The sequence below is a fragment of the Aspergillus caelatus genome (genome assembly GCF_009193585.1).
Source record: "Aspergillus caelatus strain CBS 763.97 unplaced genomic scaffold BDV27scaffold_122, whole genome shotgun sequence".
Classification (NCBI taxonomy): Eukaryota; Fungi; Ascomycota; class Eurotiomycetes; order Eurotiales; family Aspergillaceae; genus Aspergillus; species Aspergillus caelatus.
In genome coordinates, this window is record NW_022475385.1 from 1 (window position 1) to 16,398 (window position 16,398).

Here is a 16,398-nt window from a genome sequence, read left to right on the forward strand (position 1 = left end):
AATGTAAAATGTAAATAAAAAAAAAAAAGAAAAAAACCTGTTCGCATTGGTCGTGTCATGTTCTCGATTTAGTAGAAGAAATTTTTCCATGTTTTGTCTTTTTGCCCCCTTTCGTGATCGCACACAAAATGCCTGATGCAGGGATTTTTTTCCTTATCTGCACCCACACTGGGGGCGAACAATGTCGCCATTCTTCGGTCAACAAAATGTCTTTGATCAGCTCCTCCCTCGGTTGCGGCACACGCCCCCTAGTCTAGTTTGATGAAGCGCCTTCAATTAACAACCGTCGAGCGCCACCGGTATACCCGCATTCGGAAATTTTGTTAGGTAACATAAACCCATTCTGAGGAGTTAACAAGAGTCGATTTGCCGTTCATGTTGGCAGATAAGCACGGTACATATTATTCGTAAACACGACAGACCAGGTGTTTGGACTTATCAGCGACTCCCAATCATCCCATTGTCGGCGGTTCACCCCGCGTGATGTCCGGTGGTGGACCCATTTGGATGTTGTCGAAGTACCCAGACGGGAAGTGATAACCACTGTCGATGCAACACATGGACGCTGAGATACTGTGCGGTAAATAATTTTCCCCAGTCCACGAAGTTTATTGCTCATGTCGTAGTCGGACTCCGTAGCAATGCGATGCTACCCCAGAAAGGCGGAGGAATGGGGGAACCCAATCCTTGATCGATCGACCCATCAGCCATGTAAGTCGCGCATGGCACTTGACCAATCATCCCAACTATTGTTGAGTAATATCCTGATTCTAAGTCGGGGTTGAATCCGTATTCCATTCCCTTATCCTGGTTGGGGTAGCTAGCCGTCGACTAGTAGTAGTAGGCATCTAGGGTAGTGGTCACGATACTGGAAGGACGATAGGCGGAGTTCCATCGGGAGTCCGGCCGGGTCAAACCGCCAGGGCCAGTTCATTTCGCTTGGTGTTGGTTTGGCATCGTCTGAGGGTCAAAGACAATGGTCGGTGTTTAGTAAGTAGTGGAAAGCATATCTGTGTCATGGAAACCTGTCAGAGTACAATCAAAACACCATTATTAATATCAATAATATCTCCCTCCATTAAGGAAGATAATAAAAGGAAATGAGGGGAGAAATAAATTGAAAAAGGTCGACAGTGACAACCAAGTCAGCCTCCAACCTAGATCGGAGGATAGCGGCCGATGAGATTAAGTACTTGAGCCCTTGACGCCTTATCGCCCAGGCCGCGCCTTCCGACTTCGCTCTCCCATTTCTCCAAATCACTCCCACCCAATTTGTCACCGGGGCTAACATCTTGGAGTTTAGTGGCCTTACCTGCACAACAACCATTCAGGGACCTCGCTGCTTTGTCCAGGCTCGTCTCCGGCTGAGGGCGTATCCGTTTCCATGCATCCCTATAGTCATCCTGGCTCTGTCGACTGGCAAGAGCGGCGATCTCCTTTAGCCGGAATATTCCCGTGTCTTGTTTGATACAGTCTGACGCGATCGGTCGCAACACTGGAAGTGTATTTCCTGGATTGAGGGGGTGATCCTCCTTTTTATCTTTTCCTGCCGTTAGGTTAAACCAAGAGCTCGCTTCCCCTCATGGGGAATTGAGCGGCGCGCTGGCGAGCTTGTGATGCCGTTAGCCCTATCTGGGCGTTCTTGACTTTCTTGGCTGGAGATAATGACTGGGCGGTAGGAACTTGGCGTTGAATGACGAGCTTGGTAACCTATTGAGACGTTGAAACGAACTGAGTTTCTACCGTGCGGTTAACGCCAAAGGATGCTGGCGCTGATATAGGTTTCGTGTCCATTATGACTGGTCCCATGGTGGCTTATGTCTTCGGATCAACTGTTGACTATACTCCTCTGGGTTGTACAATTTGAGGACCCCCTAGGGTCAAATAATCCTAGCAGACTATAACTACACTGGCTTGATTGGATTGTCGGCATTGGTATACTCTATCTAGGCTTGAGAAACCTGCATATACTACGTGGATATACGGAATAATCGTACCTTGAATGGCTTTCCCATTCCGATGATTACCCATTAGGTTAGCAAAGTACTCTCTTAAAGCGATATGCCTTTATCGAGCTTACAGGAATTCGACGCCTATGTCGAAACTATCCAGTTACAGACAGCCTTTATTAACTCCATTGAGTCATGCTGGGTCCACTACACCACGAATCGGGGTAGAACAGCAGTCTCTTTGACCAGTAGATCAATTAGGTTTAGTAGATGCCGTCCCGGAGTTCTGCTACATGTCCGGTTGTTCTCATATTTGGAAGACAACGGAATGCGAGAGCTGAAAATTGCACCATTGAGTCTCAATCTAATGTCACATTCGCGGACCTGTATGGATTTGGAGTAATACTCTATTATTCGGTTCCCCAATTTTGTTTCAAGTCTGTTGGAGTAGTTTTGTTTACCAACCGGGAGATATGAGTATATATCGGCCGAATAAGACTTCTACCAGCATACTAATCAGCCAACATGCCCCTACTCTTCCAAAAAGAGATATTGATGGGTGACCTATCCATGGACTAAGACATACATCGATCAACATAATAAAGATGGCTCTACTCAATAAATTCTATTTGAATTCTTAAAGTCCAATGATCTATATAACACCCTAATGCCCCTAAGCAGGCCCTCTAGTACCCAAAAACCACTCCCTAAACTTCACCAACGCCTTAAACCGATGCGAAAGTCCATTCTACACCGTCAGCACCCGCCCTTACACTATACCATACATACCATCGGAAACAAGAAAACCTACCTTCTTGCCAACCTCCATCTCCGCCAACGTTACTCCCTCCCCCTCGACCTCAAAAATCGGCTCCCAGCCTACAGGCATCAAGATTAACACTAGCAAACCACTCAATCCAGAAGTAACCCTTACCAAAAGATGAAACGCCTCTGGCCGAAACGATTTGTCCCTTAATCAATCGAAATTAGATGCTGAACACTAGTAATTACATATAACGTTGAATAAAACGTAACATACCTGCAGCCGACCCTGGAATAGAAGAGGCTCATGTCCTGGTCCCGGGGAATACCCGAACGTACATACTGCTTCGGCGGTTTTATCGTCGAAGGCTGAGAGGATCTTGTTAAGGCCTTCGTTGCCTATTGTTTCCACGAATGCTTTGCTTTATTGCATACATGGTTTGGTTAGTTCCTTGTTTCTCTCCTTACAGACACATGCATACAAAAAGCAAAGTATCTACAACCCAAAGTAAAGGCGAGCAGAGACAAGTGGGGAAAAAAGATACATACACATAAGCCCCAGGCAAGCCACCCAATGCGCGCATCTCAAGCGCCGAATCCTCAACCAACACCGGCCCTCCTATCTACATTCCACCGATACCAATTAACACCATCATTCAAAATACCCATTCGGTCCCTTTCCAAACTGAGCCGAGTAATTCAAACATTCAGTAAAACAGTTGGTCTATTATCTTACAGTTTCAGCTGCCACACGACATTTCTCTCGCGTAATTTCTTCCACACTACCCTGGATCTCGGGGAGATTGATATCCAGGACTTCGAGCGTGGCCGTGGGACCCAGAATGGCTTTGACTTCTAGGACTTTGTTTTTGTTCCCTGTCACGAAGATCAGGGGGGTGTCGGATTCGGTCATTTCGGATGTGAGGTCGGGTATTGATTTGAAGGGTCTGTGAGTGGATCACAATTCCAATCTAATCAAGATTGATTGATTGATGGTGGATTCTGGTCATGTGATTCTGTTCTTGGGTTATTATGCCTTTGGGAGATGAGATGAGCTGAGGTTTAGATGGTGATTACTTTGAATTACGCTAGTCTGCTAGGACTGTGTCTAGGAACTTGAAGTTATTTTGGTTGATTAAAATGAGGTAGGTTGAGGAGACGTGGTTGTAGTGATAAGGTGCGTGGATCGCATAAAATAAGGTGTTTTCGACAATGCCGAGTCAATACCGAACACGGTAGTTCCAGTCCGTATTCCGGTTGAGGCTGTGACTCACAGCAGGGTTCTTTGCATCGCGAGATCGGAGTGACAGGCGGATGCCTTAGGCCATCATCGAAAGTTGGTAAAGTTGACTGACCCTGGAAAAGGTGAGACACCACGCATGACTTATACTTTTCCCTTCTGAATGTTTAGGTCGAAAAGGATCGAAATCCAACGTGGTCAACTTTCCCATGAGATTAAGAAGCCGGTACTAACTAACCTGTCAAGGAGCGCGGAAAAAGGGGATGTCCGGTGTTCTGATACTGTCTGATATATGTACCGAGCAAGCATTGACAGAAGAAGGCAAGGTGTAAAGGATATGGCTGGCCATGATTTCAATTAACTTTACTCATTATTTGTATCCTTGGCCGTCCCCTCATAACAAAACAATCTCACTTTTGTGCAAAGCAATATCCTAAAAGAGAAACCTCTTCCAAAATCCAACTTATACACAAAACTATTCCCGAACATACGCCTCTCGCACGCGATCGCCTTTATGACACCAGACTTTCCACTCCCCAATCTCAAATTGGACGGAGACTTTATCCTTCCGACCTGCAGGACCCTCCAGAATAACATTCATTGGTCGGTAGGTAGTGTCAGCTTTCATCCGCTCAATTGCAGAGACGTGGATCTGCGCATATTTCGGAACGTCTCTGCTCCTTCCCCGATGGAGTGGCCACCGAGTGGGTTTCCACGAGCCATCGACCTGTAGCACCATACGCCGGAACGGTATGTGCTCCATCAGACGCCAAAAGCCAGTTCCCTCACCCGTTTCAAGACTATCATGCAGTATGCCTTTTGTGCTCGAAAGGTGAAGGGACGTGTCAAGATCCGCGGAGCTGTCCCGAGCCAGTTTTTCGCTGTTTTTGTCCACAGTATCAACTTTATGTTGCTTCTCGATACTCACGAGCATATCGAGCTTTTCTTTGTCGAAACGAAGCCCAGCGCGCTGAGCTTCATGCACCATCCAAACAAGTGGCCCATGGGACAGCCTCCAAGCTTCACCTTCAGAAAAGTCCCAACCTCCACCCACGTCTGCATGACAACCGGGGAACCACACTTCCTGAATATCTTGCTTACCTGAATCGCCACCCCCCTGGCCACATGTTGTTGAGCCTCTATAACCCCATGGCCATAGGCGTCGATGAACCCTGAACTGGTACTCCTTCTTGGGTTCTATGAGGACCGGGTAAAACTTGACCCTACGTTCGTCGATACTCAATGCATGTCTAATGATCTCAGAATTCGGCTTCACTTCCGCGTTGACCTGAAACTCGGCAGTGCTGTTGACAGTGTCGAATAAACCAAGGAAGTGAACCCGATCTACTTCGCGACAAACCGTTTCTCTGCAGGCCGTCAAGAATTTCAATGTTTTTTTACTTTCCTCCCGTTCAAGTTGGTTTTTGGCCCCGACCGTCAATTTGTAGGACGAAAACGCCTCCCAGATGAAGGGGATCATCTCTTCGTTATCGGCGGACAGCAGCCCAGCGTGGTCCAGCATCTCGTTCAAAAAGCGAGCCGTGTATGCCCCTCGAGAAAAGCCGAAAATATAGATCTGGGATCCGGTGCGGTAGTGTCGCATGAGGAATCTATACCCCCCAAGGACATGCTGGTCGAAGGATACAGCCAAGGCCGAGTCGACAAGCTTGCTGCTGAATAGCTTACTGCGGCGTCGCAAAGGGTTGCTGCTGAGAGAGGTCGGAGATATCTCGGTTCCAACACCAGCTATTCTGCAGTTAGTACATATTTTACAAGGGCCACAGAATGGGGTGTGGTACGCTGATAGTAACAGTCTGCACTCAATGTTAGTACACCCGTACGTCTGCACAGGATAGGGGGTGGGGAACATTCATAAGTTGTCATCATCACGCTTGAGCATGCGGAAAATCTTTAAGATATTACTTTCGGTGCCATCTGCTTGGAAGGTATTGGATGTACCATCGAAACATAGGACGATGACACGCTCCGCCCGTTTTCTATGCTCGGGCAAGGACATGGTCAACGCGTAATAGATTAAAGAGTTTCAGACTAATTATATCTTTAGTAACAAACGGGGCTTTTTTGGGGGTTATACAAGAACACAGTTGGAGTGAGATGGGCCTGTCCCTTATAAGGTTTTCAGGTTCGCCTTCGTGGGCCAATTGACCTCTCTTCCTGGCTCGCGTCAAAGCTCGCGTTCTCCGCCCCTTTCTAGGTGTGATAATGTCGATCATTATTGAGCTGAGGGTTCGATCGACGCCCCACAGTTCGTAGGCTAGCTGAATATCTGCCCAACCAGCGCTTGAAAACTGCTGAGTATGTAGGGACACGAGGGATCTTCCATCTCCACCATGCACATCCCTCCTTTTTTTTCCAAGTCAAGGAGTCCTCATTAGACTTTTCGTATTACTTGATCATCATACATAGTGGTTTGCCAAAGACCAAGCGCCGGATCTGGTTGGTTTGATGAATCCTCGATAGGTTCGAAGAAAGTTGTGACAGCGACGTGCATAGTATAGTATAGAACTTTGTTTGGTACAGTGACATCACGAGCTCTCAAAACATCAACTTCCACATGGATCATACCTTTGAAATTACGCCGTAATATCCGTTCCCATTTACGTTTCGATTGCAGTCAATTACATATTAAAACAGGCGTTATTTAGAAATCAATAGAGTCAAGGCAATATAGTATCATTGTTCATGGAGAGATTATCATGGTAGTATGACATGATTTAAAATTGTATACTCCGTATGGTCCATGCCTTTTGAAACCCACCGGCTGTGCGGCTTTCTTCAACGGATCTACCCGTCCATTGTTATTTTACATACTCCGTACCGTCCACGCCTTCCAACCGATTTGTCATCATCACTGAAGGATAAAACTCCATGCATCGAAGTATTCTTGAACAGCTATTGGTCTCTGAGAAATAATTCGAAACAGATTCAAACACCTCGCAGGGGGTTGAACTCTCCCTGTGTTGTCCAGCCATTAATATACCTACCACCACCTTCTAGTCATAAACCAAAGGGGGTATAAAAGCAGCCATCGATACTCTTATAAGACTGACAATCTTAGCAATTTCCATTGAGTCCAAGTCACCCTCCATTGACGGATCATAGATCTTCGCATCCCTTAGTATCTACCAGATAATATCCGGCTTCTGAGTCTAATAAATCATCCAAAATATCACGTTACGTCCCAATCTATCTTTGATTCGATAACCAGTGCCATTCTAGCTCATTTTTATCCTCTATGCTATGATGTACTATTGCAAAATGCAAAGCAGTACAATTTCCTAACGAAGAAGAAGTCGATACATCCGCACCATTCTCGACTAGGGACCTCACCATAGAAACCCGATTCTTCGATGCAGCTAATGTCAACGGGGTCCAGCTGTAACTGTTCACATCATCGATACAGAGTTCACAATCACTCAAAATCTACTTTACATCGTCCACCTTGCCTGCTTCAACTGCGCGGTGCAAAATCGAAGTACCTGTATTATTTCTGGTGTTGATTTCTGTAATACCTTCGTCTACAAGAGTTTTTGCCACCGATAGGTCACAACCCTACGCGACTTTATGCAAGAGCATTCCATCGCGTTTATCTCCCTGATGCACATTGGACCCATCTCTCAGCAACGATAAAAAGCTCCGGCCATTGTTCTTGTCCGCTGTGTACCAAATCGGCAGCTTTCCTGCCCAAATGGCTGCTCTCGCTCCGGCCCCTTTCTTGATAAGATATTTCACTACAGATTAGGCGTTCGAATTTCGAATTCTCGCCGCATAATGTACAGAGATGATCCGGTGAAGCCCTGAGGCGTTCACACTCAGACCCTCTGAAATCAAGCAGCGTCACATTATCCAAATGGCCTCCCTCAGAAGCCTTGTGAAGAATAGTCTTCTTTTCAAAGCTAGATCTATCTAAGCCTTGCTCTTGGAGCTTCCATTGAGTGAGAATGCAGTAGAGGGCTCGTGAGTTGTTGTATCTAGCTGCAACATGGAGCTCTCTCTCTCAATAAATCTTCTCGGTCAGGAGTGGGCGTTATCTCGGTATAGAAGTTCAATTATCTCTAGACGCCCTTCGATAATCGCATAAAATAATGGGAAACAGTCCTCTCAGAAGGCTCAGTCGCGCCCATCTATAGACTCTCCGCGCTTAAGAGATTGGGCACAGTATTACTTTTAATAGCAGCAAGAAGGGCTTTATCTCTCTGTTCCGGGATCGGGGTCACTTATCATGGTTAACTTACTGCCAGGACTCTGAGGAGTCGGAAGCGCGCACCGAGAAAGAGCGAATAAGTTAGAAGAGAGAGCGTTTATGAACCATAAGACAGATAACTTAGCTCTCGAGACGCTAAATTTAATACGACTGCTTCCCTACATACAATGATCTTTTACATCTGTCGTGTAGGCAAAGCCCAAAGACACTAAGTATGGTATAGATATTCCACCTGATTACTATAAGGACTGGAAAGAGCACTTCATGGTCCTTTCTAGAGATGCTCGAGTACATGAATATATCTCCGATATCGGTAGCACCTTACCTTTACAGTGGAAAAGCTTATGAAGTTCAAGAAAGCCATTTGAGGATTTTTCGTTGATATCTTCCTGCTCGATATTCCTATACTCCAAATCCACTGCGACACCCTCAAACAAGCAATATTCGAACCCACATCCTTGACATTATATGGTTTCTGATTGTGCGTATTTCCTTCTCATTCTAGCTTCGTCCATTCTTTCCACGTGGAATCTTTCACTAGAATCAAAACCATGTTTCCCAATTCTTTTTTTTTTTTTTCAACTTCCTAACATTCACACAAAAAGCGACCTCTTCATTTCAGCACAACTTTGCTAAACACTCCCTTCTACCAGATTATTCTGCTTCAGAAGCCAAACACAAGACCAAGAATCCACCAAATACCAAGCTCCCAATTCTTCAAATCGAACAACAAATCGCCCATAAGCCAATGATCACCCAGCGCAGCCCATCCATTCATCAAGTACTTGTTTCCTTCGTCAATAATATGATCAGATCTTTTTTGTTGCGATAAACTTCGAATGGCAAACGATATGTCAAGGAAGGTATGACCGAGACCTTGGAGATATACATACATGAGGAAAGCACACATATGGAATATGATCTTGCAATACAGAGTGACGTTACTCGTAATTTCTTTGTATTATTCGATACCTTTGCTCGAGTTCAATAATGCAGAGACAAAGCTACATGAATCCTTTTTAGTCCTTAGCGGCTCTTGACGGTGCTTTAGATGAATATCGCGTCGCTGTTTCATTTACGACGATGTGGGAGATCAATCAATGCGGGATATGTGAGGGTCAGGATTTATGGAGATCCTGCTATTTTCGTAGGTAATTCTTACAAGCTATAATCCAGTTTTCCTAGGAGTTAATATCGTTTGTACCATGGTTAATGTTTTGTTACTTAGAAACTCCATTTCAAGAGACCATGGTCGATATACAGCTGGAACAGTTGCTAACGCGATGACTTCGTCTAGTACATTATGTGCGGGAACTTTAATAGTTCTGTAGGGCAGCCATTTCTCATTATACGGTCACCAGCTTAGATTGCTCAGATGTGCGAGAAGCTCATGTGCTAATGTACTTTCAATATGCTATTAAGCTGCTAATTTGTAGCCAAATTTTACAGGAAAGAACCGTTTGAAGGCATCCAGATTTGCATTGGTGTAATTACATTGTCTTGCACCCACTTCGCCATCCTTCTCAGCCCACAATCAACTAGGCAAAACATAAAGAGACAAGTATGTTCTATCATTTCTAACCCACCACAAGTAACCAGCGAACTGAAACGTAACCGACATGGTAACCATCGTTAGTGTAAGTGAAAAGCATTAGATGGTGGAAGGGAGTCTCGCTGACCAGATTCTCTTCAAAACAAAAGATGTCCCAGGCCCGACCCAACCACCCAACCACGGGGCCCCGGAGAGCTAGATGTTTAGTGCTGCGAAGTTAGTACTCCAGACCCGCCCAACCTGCCCACAAAAGCAAAGACAGTCGCTGAAGTAGATGAACTTCAAGACAACCCTCTCTGGTTAGCATAAGATGGAGATAGGAAAAGACGAGGAGGCTATTGTACTCACGATATCTTGATTGGAACAAGGATGTCCCAGGCCCGACCCAACCACCCAACCACCGGGACCCGGGAAAGCTAGATGGTTAATGCTGCGAGGTTAGTACTCCAAGCCCGCCCAACCTACCCAGCCACCGGGACCCGGGAAAGCTAAAGATTAGTCGAGGGTGTGGAGAGAGCGAGGAAAGGGGGTCTAACAAGCGTGGTCAGTAAGAATAGATGTGGGGAAGAGGAGTATTACTTACAACTTGTACATCGCAGAATCCCAACGGCCAGCGGCTCCGGAGCGGATTCGTACAATGCAAACCTACACGATGCAGAGATGAGGGCGATGCAGGTGTAGTGGAGCATAGAGAGCGAGGAAAAGGGGGGTGGCTAATAAACACAGTCAGCAAGACCAGTCGGAGAAGGAAGAGGAGTGTCACCTACAGCTTCTTGCGCCAGCAGAGGAATTCCAACAGTCTGCAGCCTGGAGAAATCCATGCCAACGGAAGCCCTCTATGGTGCAGAGGAGGGGAGAGGAAATGATCGTGTTGAGGAGTGTAATGAGCGAGGAAAGGGCCTAGCAGACACAGTCAGTCAGTGAGAACAACGCTGAGAAGGGAGGGGTTTGACTTACAGATCGTAGGCGCAGAATCCGAACGGCCTGAGGTCCTGGAGCGAATTCATACGACATAAAATCTGGAGGGGGCAGAGAAGGGAAGGAGAAGTAGGAACAGCCATGCAGTAACGTCCAGGTCCTACACAAAGTCGGGCCCGACACCCAGCCGGATGGTTGATCATCGCACTTCCAGTTCAGCGCACTGAGTAAAGTGGACGGATGTGTCGTTGATCGGCCATCCAGTCAGTTGTAATGATCTGGTCGACGCTGTTTAGGCTGTGAGAGGAGAAAGGGAGAAGATGGGGAGTGGGGGGGTGTTAAGGCTGAGATGGGGAGGTTCGAAGAAGGAAGGTAAAAGAGATTGGGAGAGAAGAAAAGAAGAAACAGAAGAGGGGGTGGTAGGTAACAGGCAGCCTTCATTCACAGTGGTGACGGCCTGTTGACGCGATGCGTCGTGGAAGAGCTTGAGGGAAAGAGTGAATAGTATCCCGGTTGCCCTTTCTGGAAAATTCCTTTCAGGTCATTATGCAGGGACGGCACATCCCAGAAAACGAAACTGCCGAGTAACACAAGGGCAGGTCACAAGGAGAGCGAGTGAAAGAAGTTTTAAGTAAAAAGGTATATTTTCCATTGCTAATGCACGGTATCTATAGAGAAGACTCGCATCAAGACGGACTAAGGAACAAAAAAGCATAATCAAGAGAGCAGGCATAGAGTATGAAGAAGCAGTTTGAAACACTTTTTTTTCTGTTTTCCTATCAGAGATTCCCCTTGTCCAGCCATAAGAAAATGAAGAAGACAGTAGTCGAATAGCAAATGGTATAAACCTCGTCATACGTACGGAGCAGATACATGCCGTCGACGTCTACGATCATCATCACTGTAGAGTCCTAAGCGAGAGCGGGGCCCCAGCCAGTATCCTTTCCTTCATGATAACCCGTCGTTATTGGCCATGATCATAGATTCTTCCATCGTCTCGTAACAAGAGAAGCGGCATTCATGTGGGATAGATCGTAAATGAGAAGCGCCCCGATGTCGTAAACGCTTCAAACAGTGTACTTGGCCTTCGCCCTCGTGCTACCACTGTGTGCACTGTCTGTGTGTCCAGAGAACTCCACAACGTCTGCCTCGTTCAGACGCAGGACTTCCTTAAACCGGCGGCCGATGGATTCGAGGACATCCTTGCCCTGGGCAGGTGTGCGGGCATTCTTGTCTCCCGGAATACTCTTGCCCACAGTCCGTGTCCACAAACCGACACGGTAGAAACCCTTACGCACATTCACAACGACTCCCATAACCTCACTATCTCCATCGTTCTCGAGAGTCTCACCAATGGCTGCCAGTTGGGCGTGCAGCCACAGGTCGTCGATCGGTACGGAACGCTTGTCTTTGAACGAATACGACCACTTGCCGCCGTGCTTGTTCTGAGGATCTTCCCACTCAGGCCGGATACCCTTCTTGAAAAGGTGGTAGTCTGCTTTGAGGCCCAACTCAGAGGTCGGTGTGATGTTGTTCTGATGATAGTAACATGGGTCAGCCATCGCCGAGTTGAAAGATGACAGAAATGGAGCATACGTAAATTCCCCAGAATTCCTCAACCGAGTTGAATGTGACAACTTCCTTCAAAAGGTCGTTCCAGTTATCGCCCTGTGAGTTGGAAAAAACTGTTAGTGTTGGTGGTCTTCAGGCCACTGGCGGGTCAGACTGCGTACCTTGCCGCTAGGAGGCTTGGTGAACCACAGGGTCCACTCGTGCATAAGAGGGTGCTTCACGTTGAAGTTCTCGGGATCATGGAACACTGTGATGTTGTCGCCATTTGTCTTCTCGGTCTCCTCTTTCTGCTCGGGGGCGGCAACGCCGGGCGCGGTGTTCTCGTCGTTCACCGGTACGGGACCGTTTTCAGCGACAGCGGCCATGGTGGATGTGAAATAATCGATATTAGAGAGAATATAAAGCCAAGCGAAAATTATATGAGTGACGTTGCGGTGATTAGAATGCCGAGAACGTTGTCGGAGGGGTGAGGAAAAAGTCTCGGTGGGTGAAGGCAAATTTTGTGTTTAAGGTGGGAAAAGCCGACAGGAAAGAGCAACCCGGATAAACTGGGGCAGTATCGAAGCGACTCGTGCGCGGCGGTCCTATAACTTTAATCGTCTGCTCCGGGCAGAACCACGGTGTCTATCGTCTTTTAAAAGGGACGTAGGTGAACCTGTGGAAGGGACGATATGAAGTTTTGAAGCGTTTGGAGATGCGGCAGCTTGACGACAGTGCAACTTTACCCGTTTGGGCCACGGTACCTTTCTAGGCCTCTCATAGGCTGATGCGGCTCTCCCCCAAACCCCAGCCCTAATAATTGATCTGATCAATAAGTCAATGCGGACTGAAGACAAACCGATCCATTGAATCTGACAGGAACAAGAAAAGTAGTTTCTAATTATAAATCTATGTACCCGCAAAGAATAGCAACAATGACTGTCACTAATCCGCTTTAATCCAGCACGTCTACTTTTTACCCGAAATGTTCTGGATGTTGCGCCCAAATTTTGAAACAAAGAAAAACAAGTCCTAAGAGATACATAGAAATGAAGAAAGACCTCTATAACCCCAGAACAATTCCAAGAAAGTCTTCGGTGTATCAGCTATACAATCAAGGGGTATCTCTAAACGTAAGGTCTCCAAACAATTGGAAAGAAAGGGATTTGCTTATTGATCACCGCTATTGATCATGCTCAGGAGGCAATTCCAACCTAAAAGTAATAGTGTTAGTGCTATACAAAACCTTTCCCTGAAAATAAGTGACACATACCCAAGCTGACCAGGTTTACAACAAGCACACGGTATTCCAATGGCACGATAGCAAAGTTGACGCCCTGAACAAGAGGCCAGATGGTCAAATTGGCTTTGTAGCTGGGGAGGAAGCTGTTACGCCACTTCTCAATAGGGTCCGAGCCTTCCATGATGGCCATGGAGGTCAAGAAGCAGGTGAGGTGGGTAGGAGTGAATAAGCACTGGTCTGCCGCAACCCGGGCAACGATGGTGGCCTTGCTGTTCTTCAGGACCACGTTGCGTTGGAGAAAGCCGTACCAGGTCGTAGCAGCGGGACCAAAGATAGCTATTACGATCAGTAAAACAGACCACTTACCAAGAAGTGGTAAATGACTTACCTCCTCCGTACAGAGCCATGCGACCGGTTCTGGCAAAGTCATGCTTCTCAAAACCCTTGCGATCAACTACCTGTTGAGCGAGCACATCACCGCTACCAAAGAGCACCTGTCGCAAGTCAGAAACAAGACGGATCATGAAAATCGGAAACACAATCATACTGCGCTGGTCACACTGGCTGTGAGAATGGGCTGCTTAGCCAACTTTGCCTGATACCTGGGTTGAGAGATAAAGTTTTAGCGTCAGGAACCGGACGAGATGTGGTCGGGGAGATATACCAACGAAGCATGCTGCCAACGAGGGGGACTAAAAAGTCAATTGGACTTGATAAAGCTCAATTGAGTGCGGCGATGGCTCTCACAGGGAGAAAAATGTTGACAACGGAATGGGGGATGGGGGATTGAGGGAAAGTCTGGACAGGACAACAAAGAATTAATAGCTTGATAATAAACACATGACCCCCCCCCAGACCGCCGATAAGAATAGCAGGATCGCGACAATCAGCGCCACCGCCCGCAGACTATTGGAGTAAAAATCTCCCAATGGGGGAAGTTGAAGTCACATGATGCAGATGTCAGCGGGTTACCCAAACGGGTTCACCGCCTAGGGTATAGGGTTTCCGTGGGCTCGGTTAGCGCACGAAATTTCCGTGAGCCAAACAGTTGTGTGTGGATAGTGAGAGACGAAAGTCAACCTCGACGTCGACAACCCCTCAACGACACCCTCCCGTCCGTTACCTCTCCCCGTACGGTTCATTTTCAATCGCCATACATATCCAACATGGCTGACGCTGCTCCTCGTGGACGTGGAGGATTCGGTTCCCGCGGTGACCGTGGTGGTGACCGTGGCCGTGGCCGTGGTCGTCGTGGTCGTCGCGGTGGCAAGCAGGAGGAGAAGGAATGGCAGCCCGTCACCAAGCTCGGTCGTCTCGTCAAGGCCGGCAAGATCACCAGCATGGAGCAGATCTACCTCCACTCTCTGCCCATCAAGGAGTACCAGATTGTGGACTTCTTCCTCCCCAAGCTCAAGGATGAGGTCATGAAGGTACGGAACGAACTTTTTATCCGAAGGAAGATTGGGCCAGTGGAATTCGTGTGGAATCGCAGTTTGTTTTTTTACGGTGGAGGAAGCGCAATTGGAATATGATACACGATGGATGCGATTTGGACGGATATTAGGGAAATTGCAAGTAGCAGCCGCTGACGGTTCATTTTTTTTTCCTTTACAGATCAAGCCCGTCCAGAAGCAGACCCGTGCCGGTCAGCGTACCCGTTTCAAGGCCGTCGTCATCATCGGTGACTCTGAGGGCCACATCGGTCTCGGTATCAAGACCTCCAAGGAAGTCGCTACCGCCATCCGTGCCGCTATCACCATTGCCAAGCTTGCCGTCCTCCCCGTCCGTCGCGGTTACTGGGGTAGCAACCTTGGTGAGCCTCACTCTCTGCCCGTTAAGCAGAGTGCCAAGTGTGGTTCCGTCTCCGTCAGAGTATGTCACGAAATGCGCGACTTCCGGAAATGAAGGTAGCATGCTAACCTGCGATAGCTTATCCCCGCTCCCCGTGGTACCGGCCTTGTTGCCTCCCCCGCCGTTAAGCGTCTGCTCCAGCTTGCCGGTGTCCAGGATGCCTACACCTCCTCTTCCGGTTCCACCAAGACCCTCGAGAACACCCTCAAGGCCACCTTCCTTGCCGTCGTCAACACCTACGGCTTCCTTACTCCTAACCTCTGGAAGGAGACTAAGCTCATCCGCAGCCCTCTTGAGGAGTTCGGTGATGTCCTGCGCCAGGGCAAGAAGTACTAGATTATTAGTGCCGTGACGGGGAAATAAATTTGCATGATCGTTTTTTTTCTTGAACCATTTTCCTACGGGATTTCTACTTTTTTTTGGCTGTAGGATCGGAAAAGCTGGAATGAACTTTTTATCTCACGCTCTACTACGCTACTCACGGCCATGGATGTAATTACGGGAGGGACGACTTGAAAACGAAATAGCGTGAAGTGAATGAAAGCTTCCTTTTCGCCAGTCATGATTTCCTGCGTAAATGGGCAGGAAGAAGTTCATTTCGTAGATGCTTTACCCCGCAAATAGATAACTGAGATGCGGCACTCGAATAATCCTTATCCAGGGACTGATAAGTAAACTTTGATGAACCATGTCATTTATCAAATTTCTACTCAGTGGAGTCATAGCTCTGGTCTAGATCAATGGTCAATGTTGATTTGTGGTCAAGTGGGAACATTGAACTTCAATGGCATGGGATATCATCTCTCTTATAAAATGTTGATGTAGGCATAAATGCTTGCCTAGATCAAGCAGAATACGTAGGAATATGTTAAATTGGTTGGGTCAGTGATGACATGTGTTATGAACTGGTGTGGCGTAACTTATATGAAGGGTAACCGCAGTAGATTTATATATATATCCACATTATCCACATATCCGTGCCAGTGCATAAAGAAAGACAACGAAAACACGGGAAGCAAACAAGAAAATGAGTTAGTCTATTATTTTCTTTTGTTTACTCACTCTGTTTGTTTTAGGATAATACACCGTCTAACAAATATCCATATT

The 16,398-nt window shown here is 47.1% G+C and overlaps 6 protein-coding genes across 6 annotated transcripts; 1 reads left to right on the forward strand and 5 right to left on the reverse strand.

Annotated features, from left to right (window-relative positions):
- Positions 1-2,586: 2,586 nt before the first annotated feature.
- BDV27DRAFT_130371 (non-canonical purine NTP pyrophosphatase) lies at positions 2,587-3,892 on the reverse strand. Its single transcript, XM_032067397.1, has 7 exons — positions 3,789-3,892; positions 3,448-3,727; positions 3,261-3,334; positions 2,989-3,133; positions 2,884-2,920; positions 2,761-2,828; positions 2,587-2,697 (listed from the first exon to the last, which is right to left on the reverse strand). The coding sequence occupies exons 2-7, from the start codon at positions 3,622-3,624 to the stop codon at positions 2,623-2,625; spliced, it is 576 nt and encodes a 191-aa protein (XP_031926190.1). The 5' UTR covers positions 3,625-3,727; positions 3,789-3,892; the 3' UTR covers positions 2,587-2,622.
- A 256-nt stretch (positions 3,893-4,148) lies between these two features.
- BDV27DRAFT_130379 (T6SS phospholipase effector Tle1-like catalytic domain-containing protein) lies at positions 4,149-5,973 on the reverse strand. Its single transcript, XM_032067398.1, has one exon. The coding sequence runs from the start codon at positions 5,819-5,821 to the stop codon at positions 4,427-4,429; it is 1,395 nt and encodes a 464-aa protein (XP_031926191.1). The 5' UTR covers positions 5,822-5,973; the 3' UTR covers positions 4,149-4,426.
- A 4,400-nt stretch (positions 5,974-10,373) lies between these two features.
- BDV27DRAFT_159085 (uncharacterized protein) lies at positions 10,374-10,742 on the reverse strand (the record flags this gene model as incomplete). Its single annotated transcript, XM_032072823.1, has 3 exons — positions 10,374-10,441; positions 10,496-10,628; positions 10,686-10,742. The coding sequence occupies 3 exons, from the start codon at positions 10,740-10,742 to the stop codon at positions 10,374-10,376; spliced, it is 258 nt and encodes an 85-aa protein (XP_031926192.1).
- A 529-nt stretch (positions 10,743-11,271) lies between these two features.
- BDV27DRAFT_130380 (eukaryotic translation initiation factor 4E) lies at positions 11,272-12,892 on the reverse strand. Its single transcript, XM_032067399.1, has 3 exons — positions 12,380-12,892; positions 12,243-12,314; positions 11,272-12,181 (listed from the first exon to the last, which is right to left on the reverse strand). The coding sequence occupies exons 1-3, from the start codon at positions 12,581-12,583 to the stop codon at positions 11,714-11,716; spliced, it is 744 nt and encodes a 247-aa protein (XP_031926193.1). The 5' UTR covers positions 12,584-12,892; the 3' UTR covers positions 11,272-11,713.
- A 207-nt stretch (positions 12,893-13,099) lies between these two features.
- Positions 13,100-14,289, reverse strand: BDV27DRAFT_130381 (Mpv17/PMP22 family protein). The gene is made up of 5 exons (XM_032067400.1): positions 14,105-14,289; positions 13,988-14,042; positions 13,829-13,934; positions 13,471-13,776; positions 13,100-13,411 (listed from the first exon to the last, which is right to left on the reverse strand). Exons 1-5 carry the CDS (start codon positions 14,113-14,115, stop codon positions 13,368-13,370), a joined length of 522 nt encoding a protein of 173 aa, XP_031926194.1. The 5' UTR covers positions 14,116-14,289; the 3' UTR covers positions 13,100-13,367.
- A 225-nt stretch (positions 14,290-14,514) lies between these two features.
- BDV27DRAFT_130383 (40S ribosomal protein uS5) lies at positions 14,515-15,942 on the forward strand. Its single transcript, XM_032067401.1, has 3 exons — positions 14,515-14,870; positions 15,055-15,312; positions 15,370-15,942. The coding sequence occupies exons 1-3, from the start codon at positions 14,607-14,609 to the stop codon at positions 15,625-15,627; spliced, it is 780 nt and encodes a 259-aa protein (XP_031926195.1). The 5' UTR covers positions 14,515-14,606; the 3' UTR covers positions 15,628-15,942.
- Positions 15,943-16,398: the final 456 nt, after the last annotated feature.